Source organism: Mytilus edulis, chromosome 6 (assembly GCF_963676685.1).
Source record: "Mytilus edulis chromosome 6, xbMytEdul2.2, whole genome shotgun sequence".
NCBI classification, from domain to species: domain Eukaryota; kingdom Metazoa; phylum Mollusca; class Bivalvia; order Mytilida; family Mytilidae; genus Mytilus; species Mytilus edulis.
In genome coordinates, this window is record NC_092349.1 from 35,541,370 (window position 1) to 35,569,305 (window position 27,936).

General features: G+C 32.3%; 2 protein-coding genes across 2 annotated transcripts; one reads left to right on the forward strand and one right to left on the reverse strand.

The window, feature by feature from the left end:
* Positions 1-1,033: 1,033 nt before the first annotated feature.
* Positions 1,034-4,940, reverse strand: LOC139526076 (uncharacterized). The gene is made up of 2 exons (XM_071321232.1): positions 4,863-4,940; positions 1,034-4,535 (listed from the first exon to the last, which is right to left on the reverse strand). The coding sequence occupies exon 2, from the start codon at positions 4,391-4,393 to the stop codon at positions 2,438-2,440; it is 1,956 nt and encodes a 651-aa protein (XP_071177333.1). The 5' UTR covers positions 4,394-4,535; positions 4,863-4,940; the 3' UTR covers positions 1,034-2,437.
* Positions 4,941-11,339: 6,399 nt separating this feature from the next.
* On the forward strand, positions 11,340-27,681 carry LOC139527584 (uncharacterized). Its single transcript, XM_071323098.1, has 5 exons — positions 11,340-11,405; positions 19,134-19,374; positions 20,673-20,890; positions 23,304-23,427; positions 23,895-27,681. The coding sequence occupies exons 2-5, from the start codon at positions 19,155-19,157 to the stop codon at positions 27,368-27,370; spliced, it is 4,038 nt and encodes a 1,345-aa protein (XP_071179199.1). The 5' UTR covers positions 11,340-11,405; positions 19,134-19,154; the 3' UTR covers positions 27,371-27,681.
* The last annotated feature ends 255 nt before the right edge of the window (positions 27,682-27,936 follow it).

Consider the following 27,936-nt stretch of genomic DNA (forward strand, 5'->3'; position numbering starts at 1 on the left):
CACTTCAGATTCACACTAAACATGTTAAAGGAGTTAATATATATATTATTTTTGATCATGTTGATTTACATTTTAAATTATATTTCCTCATGTTTAGTGATCAAGTGGACACTCTAGCTAAAGATACTGATAACCATTATATCAGTGACTGAACACAAACTTTTAAATAAAAATAAACAATCAATAGCGTTGAAGATGACCAACTTGTGTAATTTAAAGCATCAACTTCAAATATCAAAATTAAGTAAAATGTAAAACAGGAAAAATACAGAACTGCAGAGAAAATAAAATAAGAAAGTCTAGATAACAAAACCAAAAACTCAAACACAAATAACAAATTGAAACAACTGTCGTATATTTCTTGTTTGAAACAGGCAATTCCTTATATGGAAACGGCAGATTTAACATGAGTTTATAGCTAGATCAACCTTTCACAAGTCACATAATTTTCAATTATATTGACAACAACATGAACAATATGCGAACAAAACATACAGACATAATGTGTTAACATATCAAAATAAGGGATACAGCAGTCAACATTGTGTTATAATTTTAAACACAATCATAACAAAGAAAGATGTGAAAATAGAAACGAAAATGGCATAAAGACAAATCATATAAACAAAAATGGAAGACAACAATACAAAAAGTTACCACTGCACAACAACATATTGGTGGTATGTACCGAGCCAAACGAAAAAACACTATAACACGGTAATAATAAAGGTGACCTTTAATAGATACCTCAAATCATTGTATATGTTGTATTTGTGAAGTTGAGACGGAATGTTTATCAACAGGTATTCGATGTCTCCCGATGATTTAAAAAAAAAAGAATTTGGCGTTCTTTTACGTAACCATGATTCATGAACTTTTTGCTCTGACATTGGTGCAGGCTCTTGAATACCGAATAAGTTGGAAATGGTTATCCAATGTGCGGGTGCAGCTGGTATATTGCTACTGAGGTATTGGATAATTTCAAATATTTAAATCATTTTGTTTGTCTTAGATTCGGCACTAAGATGACGGATATATACAACCGATTTACCTACACTGATAATGTGCAGACGGACTTTGCGGACAATACCATCAGAACTGATTAAAGTGGCAACTGCTGCAATTGCTTGCTCAGATACATCATAAAATGTATGTAATTCAGCTTTTGAAGCATCTCGAATTGAAATTGACGTACCGGTAAACAGTCTACGGATCTTCACATTTTCAAGTAGTGTCAAAGACGTTTCCCATTCTTGTCGATACTCTTTCTGCATGAATGTAGCTATGTGTTCTTGTTTTAATGGATTTTTCTGTAAACTTTTCCCAAATGACTCAGCACGATGCAAAACCATTGCTCTGTTATTTGGAAGACGTCTTCTTGGAGTGCGGAAAGGTAAAGGTGAACACCAGTTACCCTCTTTGTCCTTCTGGAGATCAGTTTTCTTTAATGTAAAAAAATGTCTACCTTCGATAGATAATATAGATTTGTCATCTTGTACAGTGCGTTCGAAAATTGCACTTGTATTTGTATTGTCTTTCGTTTGAGAGACTCCAAAGTTATCGTTACAGCAGCCAAAAGACTCATGATCGTCATGATTGTAAGAACATGGTTGAAGGATCGAAGCTAGACTATCTGGTGCAATATGTGTCAGATATGTATTAACATCATCACGAGTAGGTATTCCGTCTAAGCACATGTTTCCTATAACTACCCAGCCTAGAGGCAGTTTTTGTGCGAACGGAGCATTACGAGGTCCAATAATTTGTTATAAAACGTGATCTGCCATCTCTTTCAAATGGTTATGTCTGATAGCAATATCTGGTGTGGGTATTTCCTCTCTATTATGTGGAAGATTACCACATTCTATTAATGTGGGTAATTCCAACTGAACTTGTCCATATAATGATTCAACTACAAAGCCACTTGCCCTACGTCCTGACATTTTCACGCGTCCTGAGCAGGAAGATAACACATATTCTTCTGATGTACCATGCACTCCAAAAGTGTCAAAAAATAATGGTGATGCCAATGAGTGATTACTCTGGTCGTCTAATATAACATAAAGTTTCAAGTTCTCATAATGTCCATGTTGTCCAGGTCTAAAAACTCTCACTGGCAAGATTTTTGCGCATGATCTACTATGAAATGATGTCCCACAAATTTCTGTGCACTTAGTTTCTATTTCTGCCTCCCCGCTGTGGACAGGCAAACTTGATTCATTATTATTCTGATCTATAAAGTCGTTAGACGTGTTAGAGCGATTTATATGTAATGCTCCAGGGTGGCGATCACTGCCACATTCACTACAACTAATTGCGTTAGTACATGTTCGTTTTACATGTTTTGTCGATTCACAACAACCGTAACAAATTCTATTATCATTGATAAACTTCATACGTGTTTGAAAAGGTTTTGCTTTGAATGCTCTACACTCGTTTAATGAGTGTCCAGTATTATGCAAAATACATTGTTTTTGTAAGTCAAGGTCACTACTAGAAACTTCGGTTTTGTGAAAGTAATAGCTGTCTTATACATGTACATGTATGCTGGTGATTTGGCTGTTGTGTTTGAGTTTTTAGGTTGATTTGTCTGGTCATACGCAAAACTAGGGTCGTTTCTTATTTGGCTTAATTCACGAATAAACTTCACAAAAAATGTAAATGGTGGAAAGGTTACTTGTTTTTCTCTTTTGTATTGAGATGCTTTATTTGTCCATTTTTCTTGAATGTTGTAGGGAAGTTTATTCAATATAGGGAGAACTCCTGACGAGGAGTCAAAATACGCTAAAAGTGAATAATACTTGGAATCTTCCTTAATGGATTCAATTTCAGAAAGAATGTCTACTAACTCATACAGTTCTTTGTTGTCTTTCTGTGTTAATTTCGGAAAATTGTTTAATTTGGCAATTAATGAGGCTTCAACTGACTCTGGAGAACGGTAACGTTCATCTAAGCGTTCCCATAAACGTTGTAATCCTTTCGTTGGATCATGAATATTTGATGCTCTAATACTGTTTGCATGCCGTGTAGATTCAGGACCTAACCATTTCACCATAAGATCTAACTCTTCCATCGCTGTAACGGAAAGTTCACTTAATATGTTTTTGAAACTAGCCTTCCATACCGCATACATTTCAGGTTTATCACTGTACGTAGTTAATCTTGATAACAGCAAATCTTTTTTTAGAAGAAATCGTGTGAGATCTGTAGCAATATTCTGATGTGTGCTTATATCAGGATGAAACTGAGGTGTGTTCTGATGTGTCTTCATATCAGGATAATATTGAGGTGCGTTCTGATACATGCTTATATCAGGATGAGATTGAGGTGCGTTCTGATGTGTGCTCATGACAGGTTGAATTTGAGGTGCGCTCTGACGTGTGCTTATCTCAGGTTGAAATTTAGGTGCATTTGGATTTAATGCATGTTCTTGAACTTGTATATTTATATCGTTATCATTACAACCTGCACTTACCATGCTCACACTCGGCACATCATATTTTGGCTGTGACGGTTTTGTTGTTGGCATCTGTGAATGTTGATGGACTGCATCACCTGATGTCTGATTTGTGAACGGATCACATTGTACAATATTAACGTCTGGGATTAATTTTACATCTTTTACTTGAAGTATCTGCTGTTCAACATATTGATTAGTTCTTTCAAAAACAGTTTTTGATAGAAGAAGGTCAGACTTTTTACAACCACAAACATTTTGGTCATATTCTTCAAGCGCATCAGCCTCTGCAGTAGCAGCCGCCGCTTCCTTCTTATAGTTGAGCAATTCTAATTCAGCTTCCAACTCAGCCTTTTTAGTAAATGTCTTTGCACTTGCAACTTTTTCTTGCTCTTCTATGTAAGCCTTCTGTTTTTGTAAATCTGCCTCCTTCATGGCAAATTCAAGCTTAGCCTGGGCTGCTTCTGCCTTTGCACGTTTTCTGATTGCAACTGAGCTTGAGTTTGATGAAGTTCTAGAATGAGCTTCAGATCTTTGTGTAAATTTAGATTCTTTTTCATCCTTGTCTGACACTTTCATTTGTTGAAGAGCTCGTTCTAAAATATTTTTGTACTTTGCATCCTCAATTTTGTGCTCCTCATACACTTTGAGACTTTCTTCTATTTTAGTGTTCTTGAGAAATTTCATATATTCATCTGAATAAAGACTGTACTTGCAGTAACACAAATTTAAAGTTTTCTTTAATTCTAATAATGTGTTGGTGTCTTCTTGTTTTGTTGTAGAAAATCTCTCAAGACAAAGTTCTACTTCAGTTTGTACGAGTTCAATCTTCTTAGAATGTGTATTCACATTAGCTGTGTAAAGCTCAAATCCACGTTCCGTAAGAGTACGTTTTCTTGGATCCCTGGTATCACCATTTCCATGTTGTGAATCCATTGTCTCGTGTTTTTACTGTGCTGTTTCTAGGATAAACAACCAGATAACCAACAAGAATTTTATTTGCACAACTTTATTCATATAAGGCACCGACAAGACATCAAATGGGTGCGTAGTGCATCATTCTAGTATAAGGTAAAAACTGAAAAGAAAAAATAAACAACCTTTACAATCAGATCAAAACATCATAAAAGCATTCATAAAATGTTTCTCTGCTCAAAATTACAATGAAAATGACAAAAATAAAATATTGATCAAAAGTGTCCCGAATGGCGTGCCATACATACCAAAAGAAGTGACGAATACATAAATGTCACGAATGGCGTTCCATAGATTTACAATTTGCCGGGAGTTTCATACACATCTCATAACTCAAAAATTTAACTTTACAATAGGAATATCAAATAAAAATCATTTACGGGGGTAGAATAAAATATGTTTGACAATATTATCAATATAAAAAACTTACCACGTTACGAGACAGTAAAGAAATAACAAGAAATAGTGGTCAAAATGCTTTCAAAACAATGCAGGAAGTGAAGAGATGTTACAAAAAATAGAGTCATATACGGAACATAAATGCCGGAATTCCGGATACAGAACAAAAATCAACATGTAGACTTTAAAGTTGTGGGGACAACCATTTACTATTCATCAATATTCCTCTATTACCGTATTTCTAAAGGTTATACAGCCTCCGGGTTCGGGAATTTCTCGCTGCATTGAAGACCTGTTGGTGACCTTCTTTTGTTGTTGTTGGTCTGGTTGTTGTCTCTTTGACACATTCCCCATTTCTATTCTCAATTTTATACAGTAACCAATCAAGAAACATAATAATAAACGCTTATGACTTATGACGCTTCTCAGGTTGCTTTGATTTTGGTCTCAATTCTTTAAAGATATTAGAAAATGTTTCCATGTTATTTTTGACAAAAAATAATAATGTAATGTTGAACTTTTTTTTTTGTCGTTTGAATACTAATATGAAATACTGAATTTGAAGAGCTTTTCAGAAATTAGGTGGCATCCATCTTTGATAGATTTTGGTTACCTTTTCTGATTTTTTTTCTATCCAAAAGACAAATACTAATAGAGTGGAATGTTCAGTTTGATATGTTGAACAAATCTAGCCATTACACATTAGAACAACATTCATATATGTTAAATCGCGTTTTGTCTACAGCTCAAAAGTTTACAACAACACACTGCAACATGCACAGTATTACTTGCAAAACATACGATGAGGTTACTTACTAACTTAATGGAATATTCAGGTACAACCATCGTATTGTTTGAGGGTTTTTGTCGAGCCTGCAACTTTTGTTGCAGAAAGCCCGACATAGGGATAGTGATCCGGCGGCGGAGGCGGCGGCTGCGGTGTTAGCTCACTTCTTAAAAGCTTTATATTTTAGAAGGTGGAAGACCTGGATGCTTCATACTTTGTATATAGATGCCTCATGTTACGAAGTTTCCGTCAGTCACATGTCCAATGTCCTTGACCTCATTTTCATGGTTCAGTGACCACTTGAAAAAAAAGTTCAGATTTTTTGTAATGTTGAATTCTCTCTTATTATAAGTAATAGGATAACTATATTTGGTATGTGCGTACCTTGCAAGGTCCTCATGCCCGTCAGAGTTTTCACCTGACCTCGACCTCATTTCATGGCTCAGTGAACAAGGTTAAGTTTTGGTGGTCAAGTCCATATCTCAGATACTATAAGCAATAGGGCTAGTATATTCGTTGTATGGAAGGACTGTAAGGTGTACATGTCCAACTGGCAGGTGTCATCTGACCTTGACCTCATTTTCATGGTTTAGTGGTTATAGTTAAGTTTTTGTGTTTTGGTCTGTTTTTCTCATACTTTATGCAATAGGTCTACTATATTTGTTGTGTGGAATGATTGTAAGGTGAACATGTCTAGCGGACAGATGTCATCTGACCTTGACCTCATTTTCATGGTTCAGTGGTCAAAGTTAAGCTTTTCAGTTTTGGTCCTTTTATCTGATACTTTACGCCATAGGTCAACTATATTTAGTGTATGGAAATATTTTATGATTTATATATTAGTCGCGCAGGTTTTATTTGACCTTGACCTCATTTTCACGGTTCATTGCTCAGTGTTAAGTTTTTTGTGTTTTGGTCTATTTTTCTTAAACTATAAGTATAAGGTCAACTATATTTGTTTTATGGAAGCATTGTTAGCTGTACATGTCAGCCTGGCATGGTTCATCTGACCTTGACCTCATTTTCATGGTTCATTGGTCTTTGTTTAATTATCTTGGTTAATGTAACGTTTATGTGACAGTTGTAATAAAGCTTTATATTTAGGACTATCAACATAATATCAATGATTAGTAAAGAAGGCGAAACATTTCAGTGTGTGCACTCTTGTTGATTAGCGTTCTCTTTTTCCTTTTGGGTTTGAGGGTGAGTAGGGGAGGTAGCATTTTCACTGTACTAACACCAAGGTCTTCCTTGCTTTATTCAACTTCACAGTTGGAAAAGAAGCATACGGTCCATATGCATGCATTCGCAATTCAAAAGCGATAATGAAAAGACATAAAATGACATTAGACTCCCAATCATTAGTTATTACATTATCGTTTTAATTGTTCTACATATGGGCTACAAATGATTGAAATATATAAAGAAAAACGGTCAAAACCACTTGAATTTGATATTTTGTCACCAGTATTAAGATATGAGTTAAGATTCACTCCGAAGCAAACAATTGTACAATTTTAAGAATGTCTAGTCAATAATTCGATATTTTCCTAAATCAAAGCAATATCACATGTTATCATTTTACCCTTAAACGTCCAGACTATAACATCATTACTATTTCAGAAAAAAAAACAAAAAAACCTTCAGTTTAAGTTATACTAGAAGGACGTATTTTAATAGATAAATGTTGTTTGCTAACCGACAAAAAAAAAAGAATAACATTGATTTTAATCTTATTTGAGAAAAAGTAGGTTTGAAACATAAATCAATTAAACAAACAAGGAAGTTGTCGGGAAAACCCTAATTCATCAGTTTTCTTTGTTAAAAATCATCAACAGAAAAACAAAGAAGTTACGGCAAAACAAACATGTATTCAGAATACCCCCTTTATGACCTTGTAAAAAAGTAGTAAAGTGACATCGACCCAATTATTATGTGCAAGATGGCTCTTATAGTCCAACAAAACCTTCAAGTGCTCCTTTAAATTAATCTTAATGTTGTTTTACTTATACAAGCCCATATCCATTGGGAAATTAATGGTTTTGTTTGAAATTGTGCACAATGTTGCTCTTTTAAAATGTTCATTTGGGAGCTTCAATTGGTAAAAACCCCGCAAATAATGTCTTTTTTTTTCTGTCATATGTAAGTTTCTAAAAATGATTAATCATTTATGTATCTAATACTAATTATGAGTCACCATGATTTACCAACACCAGAAGCTAGGGTGTCATTTGCAGTCAGAACTTCTTAAACATGGTTCTTATGGTTGAATGAGAAATTTTGGTAATCATGGGACTATTTTATTTCCTCTACGAAGTTTATTTACATCGTGTTTGAAGCCTAAACGGTTGGTATTGAATGTAGTATTCCTCGAAAATTTGTCTATAATTTAAAATAAATTTACACACCGTATGCATAGTTATAATAAGTTTTTGTTTGTTTATCGATTTTTTTTCTCATCAACGTTAACATAAATCTCCTCGTTTATTTCATTAACCAATGTATATATAGCTTACCATCATATCAATTATGTAATTACTAAACAAAACAAAAAAAAACAAATATGTAACAAAGAAGCACAAAATGGTATATAGACTAAGCATTTTAGCAACCGATAAAACATAGTTATGTAATTATCCTTCTGCAAAGTACAAGGTTATGCATCGTAAAATGTGTTACACTGATCAAATTCGTAAAGATACTCTAAAAATAACATTTGTCCTTCAGTTAAATATGTTAAAACTTTACAAAGGATTTAAATTTCTATAATACCTGAATGTGTATGGTTTATTTGTGACCATGTGTTGTAAACTGTCTTTTAAAAAATGGATAACTATACACCTGATACCATGTATCAAATTTAAAACAAAATATGTACAATGTAGATGGAAGTTTAACATTTTAACTTGTTTTTCATTTAAGAGATTAAAAGTACGCCAATTTTTCTGCACAAGCAGAAAGTCGAAGGTTGTATAACTTCTTAATCATCCTCCCCCTTGAATCTCAGAACAATTTAATGGGGTTCATCTGATGTCGACAAAACCTAAATATAAAGTAAGCTAGTAGAATGAATAACTCAAGTTGTAAAAGCAAACATGCAACAACTTTCAATAATCATACAAGGAAGGTGTGTGAAATACCTTAAACAAGTAATTATCGTAAGAATTGTCTGTTGTTAAAACCTTAATAAGAAGAACAAATGTAGGCGGACAGAATAAATGATTACAGATGTAATAGCAAGATTGCAAAAACTTGGAAGAAAAACCCAGACAAGGAGTATATGTATGTGTGAAAAACACTTTGTTCATTTTCTTACTTTATGGATCTTTATAAAAGTACAAGGACGCGTTGAGGAAAACATGTCCGTTTGGTATAGACGTTCTATACCTATTGTTTAATACCCCATCACACTAGGACCATGACTGCAATCTAAAAAATTATAGAAAAGTTTGAAAATTGTTGTAAGATCATAGAGTTATGGTTAAGTCGTAGTAATGAATTATGCCTGGTCTTCAAGATCGTAAAGATCCACGACCAATTTTAAATATACTGAAAACATTCTAAGTGCAGTCTAGGTTAAACTAATGGTAGTAGAAGCGTAAGAAGGTTGTTGTAAGATCGGGATGGTTGAAAAAAGCATCGTATTGGAAAATGAGGTGCATTCAAGGAAGTCAATGAATATTATATGTAACCACTTTTTCACTACGATTGTTCGAATCTTAATGAATCATTTTTACGTTTCTACTTCGGTATTGATGTAATTTTGCTACGAACAAAATGACAAAAATACTCAGTTCGAAGTCCATACCATTCTTTTACGTCCTTGCCACGAGAATAGTACGACAACTTTCTGTTGATACTTTCACTTTTAGCCCCACAACCTCTCGCTTTTTGGATACTACCTTTAAATGGCATATTGGAAACTGGAGTGTTCAAGTGCAAAGTAAAAATAAGACAAATAGCGTAGTTACAAACTAATTAAAAGGTAGTAGAGTCGTTGTTTTCGATCGTAGTAAATTCGTATTGAAATCGGAATGCGACCGAGAAAGAAGACGCGGACAGAATTCGTAGTAAGACATACACAGAGACACGATCGTAACTAGAACTTCTGAGGATGTTATTAAAAAGATTTTATCTGAATTGTTGCCTAGTCGTGGTATGAACATGAATACCTTGAAAATGATTATTCAAGCCGACGATGCCACGATCTCACCGCAATATTCTTTTTAATATATTGCATGGGATTTTCAGGGTCTGGGTCTAGTGTAATGGGAGTTAGGGTGGGTTAGGTCAAACAATATGGATATTTTGTTTTAAATGTTCATGTGTGATCATATAATTGCTTTATCATTTTAAAACATACAATTGTAAAATAATTACAAAAAAGGTTGATATCTTTAATTTTAAAAGGTCATATAACAAATAACACCAACAACTAAAAAGTCATTTTGAAATAAAAAAAAAAGAAAAGAATTAATAAAATGATAAAACATTAACGCATAGATTTTAAATGCAAAGAACTATTCGAATGCCATAAACAGCATGATGTATTAAACAAAATATTAGACCAATAAAGAGCGTTTGAAAACCATACAACCATAAAACCCGTTCAGAAATATTGCAATTGTCATCATATAGTATGTGTATATGTTTGTTGGCGGTTTTGTCTTGTTGCAATTCTGTGGTTTTTTTCTTCTCTTATAATTGATATGATACGGATTTGTTTAAGTTAAATCGATTAATGGTTATTGAACAACTTGGTTAAAAAAGTTAGAAACATATGTTTTAAAAACCTCTGTAAACTTCTGTCAGATTTGTTTCCATTTGTTTATGTTTTGTTCAATGTATATTATGTATTTGTCAATTACTTATATTCTTGTAACCTCGTTGTGTATAATTTGATTGCAATGACAATGACATTAAACAATATACGTTTTCACCTTTTCATTTATTTTGATAACAATTCTTGTCGATATACATATGCTTTGTGAGTTATTGAAATAAACATATGCTTATTGAGTTATTGAAATAAACATATGCTTATTGAGTTATTGAAATAAACATATGCTTATTGAGTTATTGAAATAAGCATATGCTTATTGAGTTATTGAAATAAACATAAGCTTATTGAGTTATTGAAATAAACATATGCTTATTGAAGTATTGAAATAAACATATGCTTATTGAGTTATTGAAATAAACATATGCTTATTGAGTTATTGAAATACACATATGCTTATTGAGTTATTGAAATAAACATATGCTTATTGAGTTATTGAAATAAACATATTCAGATGTGAAAAAGAAGTAAACGTGCGTTTGTTGTCTAGTTCGTTTTATTTAAAAGAAGATAAAATAATGATATGTATCCACCTAGACATTTTCTATATTTATGACTTCACATGGTATGGTCATCTGCTCATAAGTGTATATCACAACATTAGATATATAAACTAGTATTAAGCTTATTCATTTTGTTTGACCTGCGGTAAAACTTTGTATTTATAATAGAATAAAAAGTTGTTATACGAGATCGTTTTGAATGAAAGATTTTTAAATATTGCATCACGTGATATTTTGACACATTATAATAATTTCAATTCCTTTGCTTGAATTTCAAAACCCAAGTCGAAGGAAGATACGTGTCACGTGCTTTGTTGTTTTGAAGTATAAAAATATGCGACCATCTTTCTTACCTGTATTGCGCTGTCTAAAATTACACTGGGCACTGTTACCTTGAATGCGAATCGAATGATATTATACAGAAATATCCTGTAAAACAATAAGGTAAGGGACTTAATTAACCATATTTAACATGCATCATAATTTCATAATTTAATAGATCTTACTCTTTGAATGATGAAAAATGCTTCAAGGGAAGGAAAACTGTCAACGTTATTTGTAATTTTAAAAAATATTTGCGGAAAAAACTATTGCCTGTTTGGTCATATGAAAATCCTTCTGATGTGATTGAGGTGCAAAATAATATGTAAAATAATTTAAATAATGTACAATTTGACGACAGCAATTTTTCAGTTGGCTAATAATAACCCGATATCATACTTTCGTTAACCTTTACGATTGGTATTTTATGAATACTAATTCTTTTTTCTATTGATGACGGTAGTCGCTTTTTGCAATATACAAATCAAGAGTGACATATTTTTCTTTAAAAGTAAAAATGATTTATAATAACATAATTTTACTACAAATATAGATATACATAACTTCAAATTCAAACTGTTAAGCTTCTGACAAAGTTCAAATGTTAAAAACAATTGATGTTGCTGACATATGATATTTCTTAATTATTTCATCAACGTTTCAAAATCGCCGAAATTTTAAATTGCAATAGTTTAAAGATATATAACTCTATAATGTATAAAGTCATATGAAACCTCAAATGGAAAAAAATGATGCATAAAAAAATAAAAATAGAGAGGTGTCATTATTTAACCTATGAACATGATATGTTTTACTGGAGAAATTTTTTTAATTTGTCGACATTTACTGTAGTTAACTTTTTTTTAATTACTTGTGTCCAGGAAGCAATTCGCCGACATATTTTCCGTGTTCAAAGTGACCTTAGCGTGATCCTCCTCATAACAATCCGGTGATCGCATTACGCATGGATTTGTAACTGGTATAAACTATACTGTGATTGTACATCTTATACACGTTCTCAATATCTATCCTTTTTTGTTGATTGTTTACAATAAGGTGACTATCGGTAAACTACGGCATCAAAACACGACAGTTAATGAGCTACCATATTTTCACTAAATAACAGACAGAGAGAGAAAAAAACGACGATTATACGATATACTTTCGTAACAAAATGAAAAAATCATGCACAGAAGACTCAGATTATGATATATACATTCATTGGTTCAAGAATTGGATAAACACATTTTTTCACAAGTCACTCGTTTCCTATGAATTTAATTCTAAATTGATAGTTTAAACATAGAAAGTTAGAAGATGTTTGCATTTTCCAACCGCATTACCCTTTAGGATATATAAGATACAGTAAACTATTTAACAAAAGTCTTATAGGAACATAATGTGTTTGTCATTCTTATGTTTTGTACATTGTAATATTTATTTTAAAAGAACAATTCTGCACAGATTTGGCATTTAACTCAACAAAAAACAATACAATGGAAAAAAGAAAATGAATCCATTAAACTGAGCAAGATCATTTCACATAACTTTTGGTTATTTTGTTAGTATGAATATCTAAAAGTACTGTCTGAATTCTACAAATTGTTTGTTGAAAAAAGTGCTATTGATTAAATTACAATACATAAGAACAATATGTTTTAGTCCAGTTTCGTTACTTGTATGCTTGAATTACTGACTTAAGCCAAATGTGAAAAGGGGGGTGAACACAAGCATATGTTAGTATGTATTTCAAACGATGATATATACCATACAAAATCATATTTTAAAAACAAATTGCAAGTCTTCTCTTTTTTTAAAGGCAAACTCAAATAGCCAATAAATATAAAAATAAACAAGTCTGTAGTTTAAATGCCAGGCATACAATGAAATGTATCAACCATTTTTTTCCCCAAAAATGGGGGCTGGGCCACTTGCCCTTGTCTAAATCAGCCTCTGACAGTTAAGTAGGCATATAAATATTCAATATGAACATTATGTACATATCCCAAGCCACAATCACCCTGTAATTTAAGTGGTTGTCATCAGATACTGCATGTATATCTGTGTGCCTCTTGACATTTTTACAAAGGGGAATAATAATTTGCTCTAGTTATCGTTTGCAAAATTGTGTTTAGACTTTAGACACAGTCATTGTTCACTAAAAATATCTGTAGCTAATTTGGTGTTGGCATCCCATATCTTGTTATGTCTTTTCCCAGTTGCAACATTGTTTATGTGAAGACATCTGGTATTTTAACATGATATCTAAAATGTTAAGAAAAAATATTCTTATAAATTCATTACAATTTAATGTAATGCAATATGTACTTACTACATGCAGTTTGTTTTATCTATTCAGCAGAAAAAATAATGTTTGTCGATGCAAATTGTGTATACTATTAGGAGTGAAATCATTGTTATTATTTTTTACTTGTAAGCTTTAGAGAATTAAGCGATTGACTAAGAGTTATTTTGTTTCTATTACCTGACCTCAGCCCCAATAAGTTGTGTTTTTTCCATTTTCAATTAAGCACTATCTTTAATAGTTTTAATGTATCTTTAACCCAAATGATTTGTTTTATGTTACAAGTCATTCTTGTACATCAATATATAAGTATACAAAATATTAAGTGACTGCAAAAAAAGTTTAATAGTTTTCCAAATTATTACCACCAGCTTTATTTTACCCTGTCAATATCCATTATTCAAGTTGGTTTATAATGCAGATTAGTTATGTATTAAGTACAAAACCAAAAAAGTTTCGGTAATAATCCTGTGTTTGGTAGAGTTGTTGATATTTTACAAATATTAAATCCTGATGCAGTCCATTTGACAAATTGAATAGATGCATTATTTTAGTCACAGACCCAACCTTTATAGAAGGTCACTTAAAAAGATAAGATTCCACCATAATCAAGAATTAGGAGGCTACCATTGGATTTTTAGGGGAAGGGGGACTAGGATAGAATTTGGAAAAGGCAAGACACGTGTCTTGATTTAAAAAATCAGAATGAACAACTGGGGGAAAAAGGAAAGAAGAAAATCTATAAAAAAGAGTAGGATATGAACAAATGAAAAAAATCCAAGATCATGAGAATGGATTTGTAAAAAATAACAAGGCAAGTCAGAGATAACAATTAAAAAATGCAGGGCATTATAATTCATACTTCTCATAAAAATCAAATGGAAGCTCCCTTCTTGTCCAAAAAAGAGGGGGTTGCAAAGATAAGCGGTTCAACATTAAAAAAAATTGGGCTGCATAACCACAAGAAAAACACATTTTTCATGATCACTTAAAGGTTAGTTGTTTAAAGTTTATGAATTGGAAGAGAGAGAGCTTGTGTAAAAGTATGTGGGCAGTTCCCCTTATCCTAAAGGAACATCTTCTTCATACAAAGAGATAGAATATAAATGTCTGTAAATTTTTACCTTGATAATAGCTGACAATCCATATGTCACAATGCCAGATGCATGAGTCAACTGCAGAGGTAGTCCACACTTTTTACAACCAGACTGACCCTCTGCAAGAACATCAAGTTCCACTATGCGTCTGCGAATAGACCAGGAAGTTTGTGTCGAAGTTGAAAACAACTGCTCCGCGACGTTTATAGGGGGGTTGACATCATTCGCGGATGCATAGGAATGGTTCTTCAAAACGGAAAGAATCTTGTCATCTGTTGCACATCTTTCACTTCTCCGATCTACTTGACCCTGAAAAACCTTCCGTAACCACTCCGTCTGCTTTTTACTCTTAAAACCTTGCACTTTGCGTACCCTAATCAATGTAAACAATATCTACCGGCAAACGATTGTTTACATTGCCGACTCACAATCAAGGACTTTGAGTAAGTCGTTCTATTTTTATACAACCATTTCTATTTACTTTTTATTAATTCATTTTTGACTAAATGAAAATATTGAAACAAAGAATGTACATTTAAACGATAATATTCATCATATGCGAAATGTGACTTTTTCAGCTATTTTGCTACATCGAAGTCAATCGTGAGTTATCTCCCGTTGACCACACCCAAATTACGTTTAAATCGTAAGAAGAGTACATCCTTAAATTAATAAAGTTATATTCACCTTAATCTTATATTATATAGTTAAGACAGTAGTTTTTAATATTTGATAAATAGCCTGCTGTTTAATCCATATCGCACAACTTTGATGCGCACCCTTTATCCTACCCACTATCACATTCTTTATCACATCCCTACTATTTTTTTTTCATTTTTTACATTAAGCCCGTTTCAATTTATGCAAGCTTCTCATTAAATATTTTCCCTTAAAATGGGTCATAAATGAACAGTCATTCGGGCTTGACGCAATTTTATTGACTGACGTCATTGTGTTGCATGTGACGTCACAAAGGTCGAGTGTTCATCATATTTGGCAAGCGAAATGCAACTAAAAGAACTCAATAAAATACCATACATAACCATACAAAACACACACAAGAAATACGAGAAAAAAATTATTTTAAAAACAAAAGCACGCAAATTGTAAGGTTACCCAGGTCATGTTATTTGGTGAGTAATTGAGCAGTTTTTTTAAGCTTTAAAACACGACAAAAGTTAAACTAAGGGTAACCCAGGTGCTAGGGACCAAACAGCAGTTCATATATACTCTCCTGATGAACTAGATCACCCCTGGTTTGTGGTTGGGTTCGTGTTGTTTATTCTTTGGTTTTCTGTGTTGTGTCGTGTGTGCTATTGTTTGTCTGTTTGTCTTTTTCATTTTTAGCCATGGCGTCGTCAGCTTATTTTCGATGTATGAGTTTGATTGTCCTTTTGGTATCTTTCGTCCCTCTTTGATATGATAAAGCGTATAATACATGGCAAAATCCGTATCACATAAAGTATCACCCTCGACAAATATCATCCCCTGGGCCTAAAGAACCTCGGGCTGATATTGTTATCTCGGGATGATACGGCATATGATACGGATTTTGACATGTATTATTCTCTATATATAACATGTATAAAGATAAACTTTTAAGACAAAACATGAATTTGGACTTATGTACGTTATAGAAGATGTGTTATAAATATCTGCACAGACAAGAAAATTGTGGGAAAACCATTTAATAATGGTTTTCCCTTTGTAACAGAAATGAATAGTTTGTACAAGGAAGTGTTGAATTATTTCACAAATTTCTACCTTGATATGTAGTTTAGAACAATTAGCAGTAAACTTTTTCGGTTGTTGTCATTGAAATACTTTTTTTGTTATTATACTGGTTTCTGACAATACGGTTCTGACGGAGAATAAGGAGGGTGAAGGTCACATTTAAAAATAATGTTAACGATTGATAAGATCAAGTTTAAGTATTTAAAAATATTATTGTTGCTTGTGTGTAAACTACTGTGACATTTTAAATGATAACAATAATAGAAAATTTTATAACGTTTTTAAAAGTTGTTGAGATGAAGGAATGAAACATTTTGACAATAGAGACGAGTTTTTGTGGAAGTTATTGACATTGAAATGTACTAACTTTAGATTCATTGATACAAACATACAAACAGTTACTAATTCAGGGCATGAGATCATAATAAAAAGTAAAATCACAAAAACAACTGAACTTAGAGGAAAATCAATTCGGAAAGTCCATAATCACATGGCAAAATCAATTAACATAACGCATCAAAAACAAACGGACAAGAACTGTCATAAAAGGTCAAATGTAAGTTATCTTGTTTAAATCAATAATAGTTCTTTTTGCTTTTTTTTTTTTTATGAAAACAGCAAAGTAAACATTAAATGTCGTAAATAGTGTACAGAAACCTTTACAAGGTTTTTAAAAAAACACAAAATAGTTTTGAGATAAAATTAACTGGTTATATAATTGGTTACCCCTTGAATCAATTATAAACTTTGCAGCTACAGTTTTCAACTTACTTTTATCGAACAACTAATCATTTATATCTTGCATTTTTTGGGACGAATCCTAATTTAATGGCAACGAAATCGCGTTTTATCCCGAGTTGTTGAACTACAAACTTGTTTATCAACATCGTTCATAAACATTTAAATCTGTTATAATGAAAATATTATGTAAAGCGCTGAGTGTAAAATTAAACAATTCATAATTGATAATTGAGTGCCGAACAGTAGAACAATAATATGCATGTTTAAACACATTCCAATATGGACTAAGAAAAGTCCAAGATGTTGAAAGACTGCTTCTCTTGATAAAACAAGTTACATTAATAAGAACTACTGCATAACACGGTGTGTCTTTTCTACAAATCGGATCGCACATTTAAACAATAAATAAATACCTAAATGTCATTGAGTCCCTGGTAAGGAAAAGAAAATGCAAGAATATATTTTTTGACGGGTCTCACATCCTCGTTATTTCAGATGAGAAAAAAGAGAAAAAAAGAAAATGTTCACACAAATGCATGATTCTATCTATAAATAGAAATGCAACAACTTCAATAAATAAACACGTTCTTCACTGACATTCAATCGCGTGATTTAAGAATATGCAGGTCATATATCCAGGTTTGTTTATTAATTAACTAACCAATCAATATGTAGAACTTGTTTATTGAAGCTTTACGCAATCATTGTTGCAATCAATTTACCAATCAAAAAGAAACCAATTCCTGTTGAAATAAAGGAAAGAACCATTTGTTGTTCAATTGATAATTTGTAAAATATGTTTCGTTTTTCTAACCTACCCCTGAAAGACTTTTTGATTTGTTTAAATGATTAACAATTCTGTCAATTTTATGTGAAAAAAAATAAGTTACACTTTGTAAATCGTCTATTTCATAAATCATGCCTCTTTTGGGGAAGATATATATTATTTCTTGATATTTTGAATTCTTGAAACTTAGTTCTAACTGCAGAAAACTTATTTCAAACGGAATAGCATATCGTCATTTTTACAGAATTGTTGTTTACTGTATCCTAAAATTTAGAAACGACCTGGTAAACTTTTAGATCCTTTAGATAAACGTATCCTAAAAAGGTTACTAATTCAACACTGTAATTAGATCACTGAATATTGTTTTTTTAGTATTAATATTGATTTTGTTATCAGTAAATAAAAAGCAAAATAAATATTATTCCTATTATACCTTCACATGTTTTCTATGACTGTTTATGACGGTACTTATCCATCTTTGGATTTCAAATGTTTGGCTTTAAGCGTTCCTGATGACGGTAAATCCAGAAAAGCGCTTCAAACGCAATCAATTATTAAACGTGTTGTTTTCTATTTTTTCCAATAAATTCATTGGATGTTGGATATGTACTGATTGATTATTTAGTCTTAGATACATGATTTTTTATCATTAGTTGTAAGTGGCTATTAACTAGCTGCAAGAAACTGCGAGTACTCTCATATCTGTACTAAGTGTCTTCTTTTTGTTGTTCTGTACAAGTACCCGGCTAAGTCCACTTGTATTTTTAATATTTGTATTTGTATCCATCTGTTGAGTTAAGCCTTTTCAACTGATTTGTTGTACTGTCACACCACTATCCAAGGTTTGAGGGAGGGTTGGGATTCCGAAAGCAGGTTAATCCTACCACATTTTCTGTGTATGTGCCTGTTCCAAATCAGGAGCCTGTAATTCAGTAGTTGTAGTTTGTTTATGTGCATTTGTGTTTGTTCAATTTCTGTGCATTAATTATGTGACCTATATTTGTTAACTTCTGTTATTAAAAAAAAAATGGAAGTGCATTTTAGCTTACGATTGTAGGATATTATTTTTACAGACACTTTATTGTAGAAGGAGTTGTTTAATTTATTGATATCAAGTTAATTAGATTTTCTGCAGCATTTACAAACTGTACATACTATTAAGATAACCCTTTTATAATTCTTTTCAGATTCATGACAGAATCCGAAATATGTCGAAACCAAATAAAGAAAAAGAGAACTTTGCACGAATTAATAGACTTCTACAAAGAACTGCAACTCCAGCAGTTAGACATGAGTTTGATCAAGAGTTTCAACCCAGTGTATTAAAATCAACCCTGAACAAATGCAAAAGTCGCAATAAATTAGAACAATTGAGAAAACAAAGAGTCATCAACCATTACCAATGGACTTTGTTATTTCCTCATAATAGTAAGATATGCATTTACCTACCATGTCAATGTCGTAACCTACAAAAACAGTTTAACATCATCTTGCTTACTAGTATCTTGTTTTTTTCATTTTTTCCATTTTTTATTTTCATTGTTGAACTGGAAACTCATATAGAATATTTAATAAAATGTATGAATTGATGAAAGGCAATCACAAAATGTTAAGCATTATCATCATCATCGGTCTTGGTCTCTGGGTTAGTGTTGAAGTGTACAGTTCCAAAATCATTACACTGATACTAGTTGTACTAATCCCATCGTCTTTTCCTTGACCCCGACATCGCCGAATTTCTCCTTGCAATTACATATACGACGATGAGGACTGAGGATTTTAATCATCTAAATTTGTCTAAGTTTTTTTTAGATGTATTGTTTCTCAATCTTTTCTGTGTAGAGTTTTGATTGTTTATATAAGTATTAATATAAGGTGGTGTGATATGATTGCCAATGAGACAACTATCCACCAATTTTCAAATAAAGTGGATGTAAGCAATTATAGGCAACCGTACGGCCTTCAACATTGAGAAAGACCTATGCCGTATGCCGTATGAGAAGCTTTTAAAATCCTCGACATGAAAAATATGAAAAATGTCAATTGAGAAACTAACGTTTTACTTAATTTATAACAAAACAGTTCACGGACAAAAACTAGTCTGCCAAACATAAACAAAAGACAACCACTGAACAGTGCACATACAGAATGTTTCAAGAGTACATATGTTTATGATAGCTTAGCCCCCTCCTTACAGTTTCATATCAAAAATATAACCTCAACTTTGATATTAAAGGAATCAGAACAGCACGAACTAGACCTGTAGTAATTACAACAAAAACAAAATATATAACTTCCACAGTTGACCTGTATTTACACTTATCTAAAATAAGGGTATCTCAAAGTAGTTAGAACTTTTAAACATATCAACTTAACTGAGACATAAAAACCTGTCAATTTTTTTTAAACTACTGGGTCACATTGCTGTGTTAACAGTTGATGTGATCACACAACTGTAAGTTTACTACTTAGACTCAATGTGGTCTCTTCACTTATTTCTATATAATATTTTAGTCCCGACTTGTTAAAATGTTTTCCCGGTTACATAACAGAAACATAAATCCCCAAATGTTTTTTTCCGTTATAACTCTTAAAGGCTTGCATTGCGTTTTAGGTACCGGTATATAAGAGCATGCATTTTTTTCTTCCATCAATTAAAGTAATGAAATTTATGTTAATGAATTAACGATGATAATATTAGATTAAAACACTTTTTTTTTCTGTAGATGCACCGTCATCATTAGACTTTGATCTTACTTTAATGATATGTCTGTTGAAAAACTTAACCGAAGACTATGGATCAGATAAATTTCCTGCGGAAACCGACAGAAGTAAAGATGCATGTCTATTCAGATTGAAACACTATCGAAATACCGTAGTACATAGTAAGGGATTCACTTTGTCTGACAAGGACTTCAAGAAATACTGGGAACATATCACTGATGTAAGTTTAAAAAATCTTGATTATAAAATGCATATTTTCAGAATTCGTTGCGCTTTTCAAAATACTTTTTATTTTAAAAATGAACTAGAATAAGAATTCATACACAAGTTGTACAACAAATCAACAATCGAACTTACCAAGCGTCAATTTGTTTCGTGTAGATCATCTTCAACCCTGATTTGTGTTAAATTCCTTTTGTTTTTCTTAAAGTTTCATCGTTGAATGATTTATTGGTCAACGGTTTACTATGGCATAGTCAGTGTTTAGTACATGTACATAGCAGATGAATTAATCAAATATTTGATATAGCCTCAATGGAGAGAGATACAAATGTACATATGGGTAATGGATCAACCAAACTTAGTATATAAAAATAATTTGAATGTAAATCCGATTGTCATTAATTGCATGGCCTTTGCCCCAATATTCTAAAATAATAAAACAGAAATATTTCTAGAAATTTGGATAGTTGACAACAAAATCAACATGCATGTCCGTCTGAAAGGAGTCACCATTCATGGTAATATAAAGTATAGATTAAAGGTACTGACCTTGTTCGTCAATCTAAATTACGTGTTATAGTGTTCTTTAATTCGTCGTTGTAAATGATCAATTTCACTGTTTAGTCTATTTAAAATATTCATCTGACATTGCTCGGTACATGAACATCCCTTCATTGTTTTATTGTGTAATGGTAAATTTTGAATTTCCTGTGTTTCATTCTTGCACATGAGCTTTATCTATATAATATTTGTCGTTTTTTTTTTCTTAATTTGCACATTTGTTTGTTTTACAGTGATTGAGTTTATGACAAAATGTTGTTAATCTATTTTTGCATTTTACATTTGATATATATTTGTTTTGTTCACACTATATTGTCAACATAATAGAAATGTATAAAACTGTCAAATAATTGTGAGGTTTAAATAGCTACAAGTATAAAACCAGGTTTAATCAACAATTTTATACATGAGATAATGTCTGTAGCAAGTCAGGAATAAGACAGTTGCTATCCATTCGTTTGATGTGGAAACCTTTTGATTTTGCTTTTTGGTTGTAAACTTTCTGTTTAAAATTTTCCTTAAAGATCGATGTTTTAGTTTTTTACTGTTTACCAGTTTGCAAAGTTTTCGTAAGCGTAAGCTTGTTTTCAAATTTCGAAGTTGTCGGTTTTTAACTATGAGTTGCAGATCATTAGTCATATTACAGATATAAACATTTTAATCACACAATGTCCGTATTTTCATATTATTATCGAGGTGCTGGCTATTCATGCTATTGAATTGGTTAAAATCTATTGATATGTGAAATAGAGTGTTCATGATAAAATTTTAAAACAATACATGTATAGTCAGCACTTCGGTGTTGACATGAATATCAATTATATAATCATTTTTATAAATTTTCTGTTTACAAAACTTTGAATTTTTCGAAAATCTAAGGATTTTCTTACGCCAAGGAGTAGATTACCTTAGCCGTATTTGGCACAACTTTTTGAAATTTTGGGTCCTCAATGCTCTTCAACTTTGTATTTGTTTGGCTTTTTAACTGTTTTGATCTGAGCGTCACTGATGAGTCTTATGTAGACGAAACGCGCGTCTGGCGTATTAAATTTTTAATCCTGATACTTTTGATAACTATTTACACCACTGGGTCGATGCCACTGCTGGTGGACATTTCGTCCTTGAGGGTATCACCAGCCCAGTAGTCAGCACTTCGGTGTTGACATGAATATCAATTATATGGTCATTTTCATAAATTTTCTGTTTACAAAACTTTGAATTTTTCGAAAATCTAAGGATTTTCTTACGCCCAGGAGTAGATAACCTTAGCCGTATTTGGCACAACTTTTTGAAATTTTGGGTCCTCAATGCTCTTCAACTTTGTATTTGTTTGGCTTTTTAACTATTTTGATCTGAGCGTCACTGATGAGTCTTATGTAGACGAAACGCGTGTCTGGCGTATTAAATTATAATCCTGGTACTTTTGATAACTATTTACACCACTGGGTCGATGCCACTGCTGGTGGACGTTTCGTCCCCGAGAGTATCACCAGCCCAGTAGTCAGCACTTCGGTGTTGACATGAATATCAATTATATGGTCATTCTTTATAAATTTTCTGTTTACAAAACTTTGAATTTTTCGAAAATCTAAGGATTTTCTTACGCCAAGGAGTAGATTACCTTAGCCGTATTTGGCACAACTTTTTGAAATTTTGGGTCCTCAATGCTCTTCAACTTTGTATTTGTTTGGCTTTTTAACTATTTTGATCTGAGCGTCACTGATGAGTCTTATGTAGACGAAACGCGCGTCCTGCGTATTAAATTATAATCCTGGTACTTTTGATAACTAATTTCATAATCAAATCTTCAAAATGTATTTAGATATTGCAATGATTAAAACATCTTGCAGGCGATTTGTAAACTTGGTGGTGAAAACTATAGAGAGACGTGTATACAACTCAAAAGCAGTCCTTTGGACGACAACGAAAAAGACTTACAGTTAGAAATTAAAATGATTACGCAAAGTATCCGAGGTAACTCTAGCTTAAGTGTACGATGTCATTGTAAATAATCAAATTTAAAGTACAATATGTTTGTATATAGCAAAATGAAATATGAATTTGTTCTTTAATAATTTTACGTACATCATACGTTAATGTTTTCTTTTTTGGTTTGAAAAGTTCAGAGCTATTCGTTCGTCAAAATCAATTGCAGTAAAACGATCTTAAAAAACATCTAATTTAAAATAGTCACTTGTGATTCAGTTTACACGAATAAAAAACCAAAGGAAATGGTATAGGACATTTTTATACAAAAATGACTTATATTATCTATATGTTAAAACATTTAAATATAAAATCGTGCGAGATACAGAAACGTTTAGTTTATTATTATTTTATTGTTATTTTTTTTTGTCTTTTGTCATTTGAAATTGTTGAATTAAGTTATATGAAGCGTGCATATCCAGCATTAAAGCATGTGTAACAATTATCTATTTCAGAACCAGACAAGGAGGAATATTTTTATTGGATGGAAGATACAGATAGATATTTTCCTAATTTGCCAGCTATCAAAATCATCACAGAAGCGTTTGATAAATGTAAACACCACTTTGTAGTCGTATCGGGAAAACCCGGAACAGGAAAAACAGCTCTTGCACGTTTTGTTGCTTTGCACCTTAACAAAAACAACGATTGTTATATTGTTCCTGCAAACAACCCAGACATTATAAAAAAACACCTAGAAATAAAATTTCAGACAAATATTACAACACATAAACTTAAAATAAAAAAGATGCCAGTGGCAACTGATCATCGCGGAAAGAAAAAACAAAACATGAAAAATGAACCTGCCACGGAGAAAAAACAAAACAAACCAGAAAAACATGTTAAGGTCCTTGCACTTGATGAATCGCATGGTATACAAACTAATCATACTAAAACAATATTTGTAATTGATGATTTTCTCGGGAGACATACCGTTAACAAACGAGTTACAAATGTATGGAAGCTATTATTCTATGAACATTATTTCTGCCCAAGCAATAATACTGATTCTGTATATATTCTGGTAACATGTAGAGAAGAGTTTAGGAAGTCTGATCAGTACAAATCATTGAAAATACTTTATCAGTTTTCTGAATATAACGTATCCAGGGAGTTGCGGGAAACGATAGATCAAAAGCTAGATATTGCGTCATGTCACATGAACCCAGAAACAACTCAATTATTGTTTGCTGAAACGAATATTCAGATGGTAGACAAATTTCATACTCTTTGTCTTTTATACTCACAGCTACATCACACCACCGAAAATATGAATTTCTTTACGGATCCAAATTCTATGTTCGAACAGGAATTTGAAGAAATACGAACACTCAGTGAACCATGTTATATTGGTCTTGCCCTTCTTACTATATTTGATGGAAAATTGAGCAAACCACTGTCTGATCAAAATATTGAAAATTTAGTGAGGGAATTGTTTGTAGAATGTAAATTATCAAAGAAAGATATGAAGTTATATCATATACAACAAGAGCTTGATAAAGTTGTTGGGAGATATATTGTAGACGAAGTAGTATCATATTCTATGGTTCATCCTGAACTTTATGATATTCTACTAATCTATTTTATAAAGAAAATTCCAGTATCCCTAATTGCTTTCGGTAGTAATGATTTCATACAAACTTGGGTAAAACTTGAAGGATTCACAGAAGATCCCTCAAATTTAGCCTCGAACTATGCAGAATTATATTTTAATCGATTGATTACAGATATCAAACATGCAGAATTTGAAAATGCGTTTCGAAATATGCAGATAGCAAACAGCACGTATGAAAAAGAATTGATCGATCATGTAAAAAAGTCTGAAGAAGTTCTACAGATATTAGCTTCTAGCTGCTTGCCATTGATTTTGTCCGTAGAGAATGATTTCAGTGAGTTCTTAGACCTTATCTTAAAAGAGCGCGAGAAATTGGGGTTGTCCCGAGAAATAGTGATTGTAAGACAGGATGATTTTGACGTCATCGATTATGATGATCGAGAATTGTTGAAATTAGAATTATCGAATAATGACGAGGAGATTATTTTAATGTTTGCATGTTTATGCGGAAGCGTACGTGTCGTTAAACTTCTTCTTCGCCTCGGATATTATATAAATTATCAAAATTATATGCAAAAAGCACCCATACATCTAGCATGTTTACGTGGAAAAGAAGACGTTGTCAAAGTACTGCTAGGCATACAATTCGCAGTGAAAGAGGATGACGGCAGTCACAAATCGCTCGAAACCGACTGCGATATTGATATTCAGGATGTTAATGGTCTAACAGCACTTCATATCGCTTGTAAAATGGGTCATATAAATATCGTCAATCTATTATTAAAAAAGTGGAAATGTTCGTTAAGCGATACAGACGAACAAGGCAGAATCGCGTTATTCGCAGAGGATAAATTTAGCGTAACAGACAACCAGGGTAGAAATGCATTGCATTTAGCATTCGTAAACGGTTCAGAGGACATAATCAAAATGCTGTTTCAAGCAATTTCATTAGCTAACACTACTGATCCGGGTCAACATGCTGCTGAAAGTCATGAAAAAATGCCTCTATGTAATCTGATGAACACACAAGACAAATATGGAAAGACATTTCTTTTTACAGCCTGTGAAAACGACAATAATAATTGTGTTGAATTTCTACTGAAATACGGATGTTGCAATATTAACCTTTGTAATGATCGTAATGAAACACCGGTCTTTCGTGCCTGTCAATATGATAATACAGGACTCGTAGACATTCTGGTAAAATATAAGGCAGATGTTAATATCAAAGACATAACTGGTAGAACGCCATTACATGTTTCCATAGAAAACAAAAATGAAAACATGGTGAACAGTATATTGAATAATAAGAACTGCGAAGTGAATGCTATAAATCATGAAGATGATGATGACTCTTGCATATCTTATTCTGCTCTACATTTTGCCATTTTTAGAAAAAACATTAACATTGTCAAAATCCTACTAAATGCAGAGTGCAATAATAAGTGTGACATAAATTTAACTCATTTAGACCGTAAAACACCATTAATGACAGCAGTTTCAACTGGCTCTACAGATATTGCCGAACTTTTAATTAAAAGCGATTGCGATTTGAATAGATATGATAGCAATGGCAGAAAAGCCTTTCATATTGCATGTGAAAACAATTACAATGGAGATATAATCGCACTTTTTTTAGAACTAAAAGAAGACTTTGACGTGAATGATGTAGACAGTGTATTATATCGAACCGGTCTACATCACGCGGTGACTGGCAACAATATAAAAGGTGTTAAACTTTTGATGAAAAAAAAAATCAACATTAATATGCAGGATAAATACTTAGAAACAGCAATACACCATGCATATCGGTGTAGCAAATTCGAAATAGTAAGGGAACTTTTAAAAAACCAGGAATGCGATATAAACCTGCTTGATAACACGGGGAGGAATTTATTGCATATTGCATGTACTAATAATGACATTTCAATGGTGCGAACCTTATTGAGGAAAAACTGCGCAATTAATGCTCGAGACGAATTAGACAGAACACCATTGCATATGACCATGAGCTCAAATTATATGGATATATTTACCATACTAGTCAAGAAAGGAGATCTTTATGTTAAAAACTTGAATGGTCAGACTGTGCTTCATATTGCATGCCGGGAGCAACGCATGGGTGCAGTAAAACTTATATTACAGAATGCATGCGATGTTAATATTCAAGATAACTCGGGTAAAACGGCGTTGCATATAGCAGCCGAAGGAGACGATCCTTCTATTGTAAGAGAATTATTAAAAATAAAGAACAAATTAGACCTCTGCGATACCAGTGGAAAGACAGCACGTTATTATGCGCGGGAAAATTGCAACAAAGAAATTGACAAAACATTTAAGCAATTTATGGGAGAAACTGGAGATGAAAACAAATAAAGCAAAATAATGAAATACCAAAAAGATACATGTTATTATAAACTATAAGCAGAACTATATTTTAGGCAAGGTTTATGAAAAATTAGAAACTTATCAAAATAAATACATGAAATACTAACCTTTATGATAAACATTATTATGTAAATCTGGATGGTTGGATATACGAGATTAACTTCAAAGACATAACCACCGAAACTTATCTGAAAGAAATTCAATGGTCAACATCTGAAAAGAAAAATATGCCTGACCGGTTCTGGTCGATCCTTTGCCTTATGCAAAATAAGAATAATATAATGATTTTTAACGCTCGTAACCCATTATTGAAAACAAATATTAAGAGACATCCCAATGTAATGCATATCGATGCCAAATCATCCTTTTGTTTTACTTGTTGAACTGTTCCCGTCCTGAACGAAAAACATAAAAAGTGAAATGTGGTTTCGTTGCAATTTAGACAACAATCAGCCAAAGTTAAAATCAAGTGAATAGAAATAGTAATAGGCTATCGTAAGTCCTTCACCAATGAGAAAAAACGCGCACCGTATAATCAGCTATATAACATGTAT

What these genes read in the sequence shown, in the direction of transcription:
- LOC139526076 (XM_071321232.1), bottom strand. Translation starts at nt 4,393, where the DNA reads ATGGATTCACAACATGGAAATGGTGATACCAGGGATCCAAGAAAACGT.
- LOC139527584 (XM_071323098.1), top strand. Translation starts at nt 19,155, where the DNA reads ATGTCGAAACCAAATAAAGAAAAAGAGAACTTTGCACGAATTAATAGA. An exon ending in TTTGTTATTTCCTCATAATA is followed by an intron (nt 19,375 to 20,672) that starts GTAAGATATGCA and finishes TTTTTTCTGTAG; the next exon opens with ATGCACCGTCATCATTAGAC. An exon ending in GATTACGCAAAGTATCCGAG is followed by an intron (nt 23,428 to 23,894) that starts GTAACTCTAGCT and finishes TATCTATTTCAG; the next exon opens with AACCAGACAAGGAGGAATAT.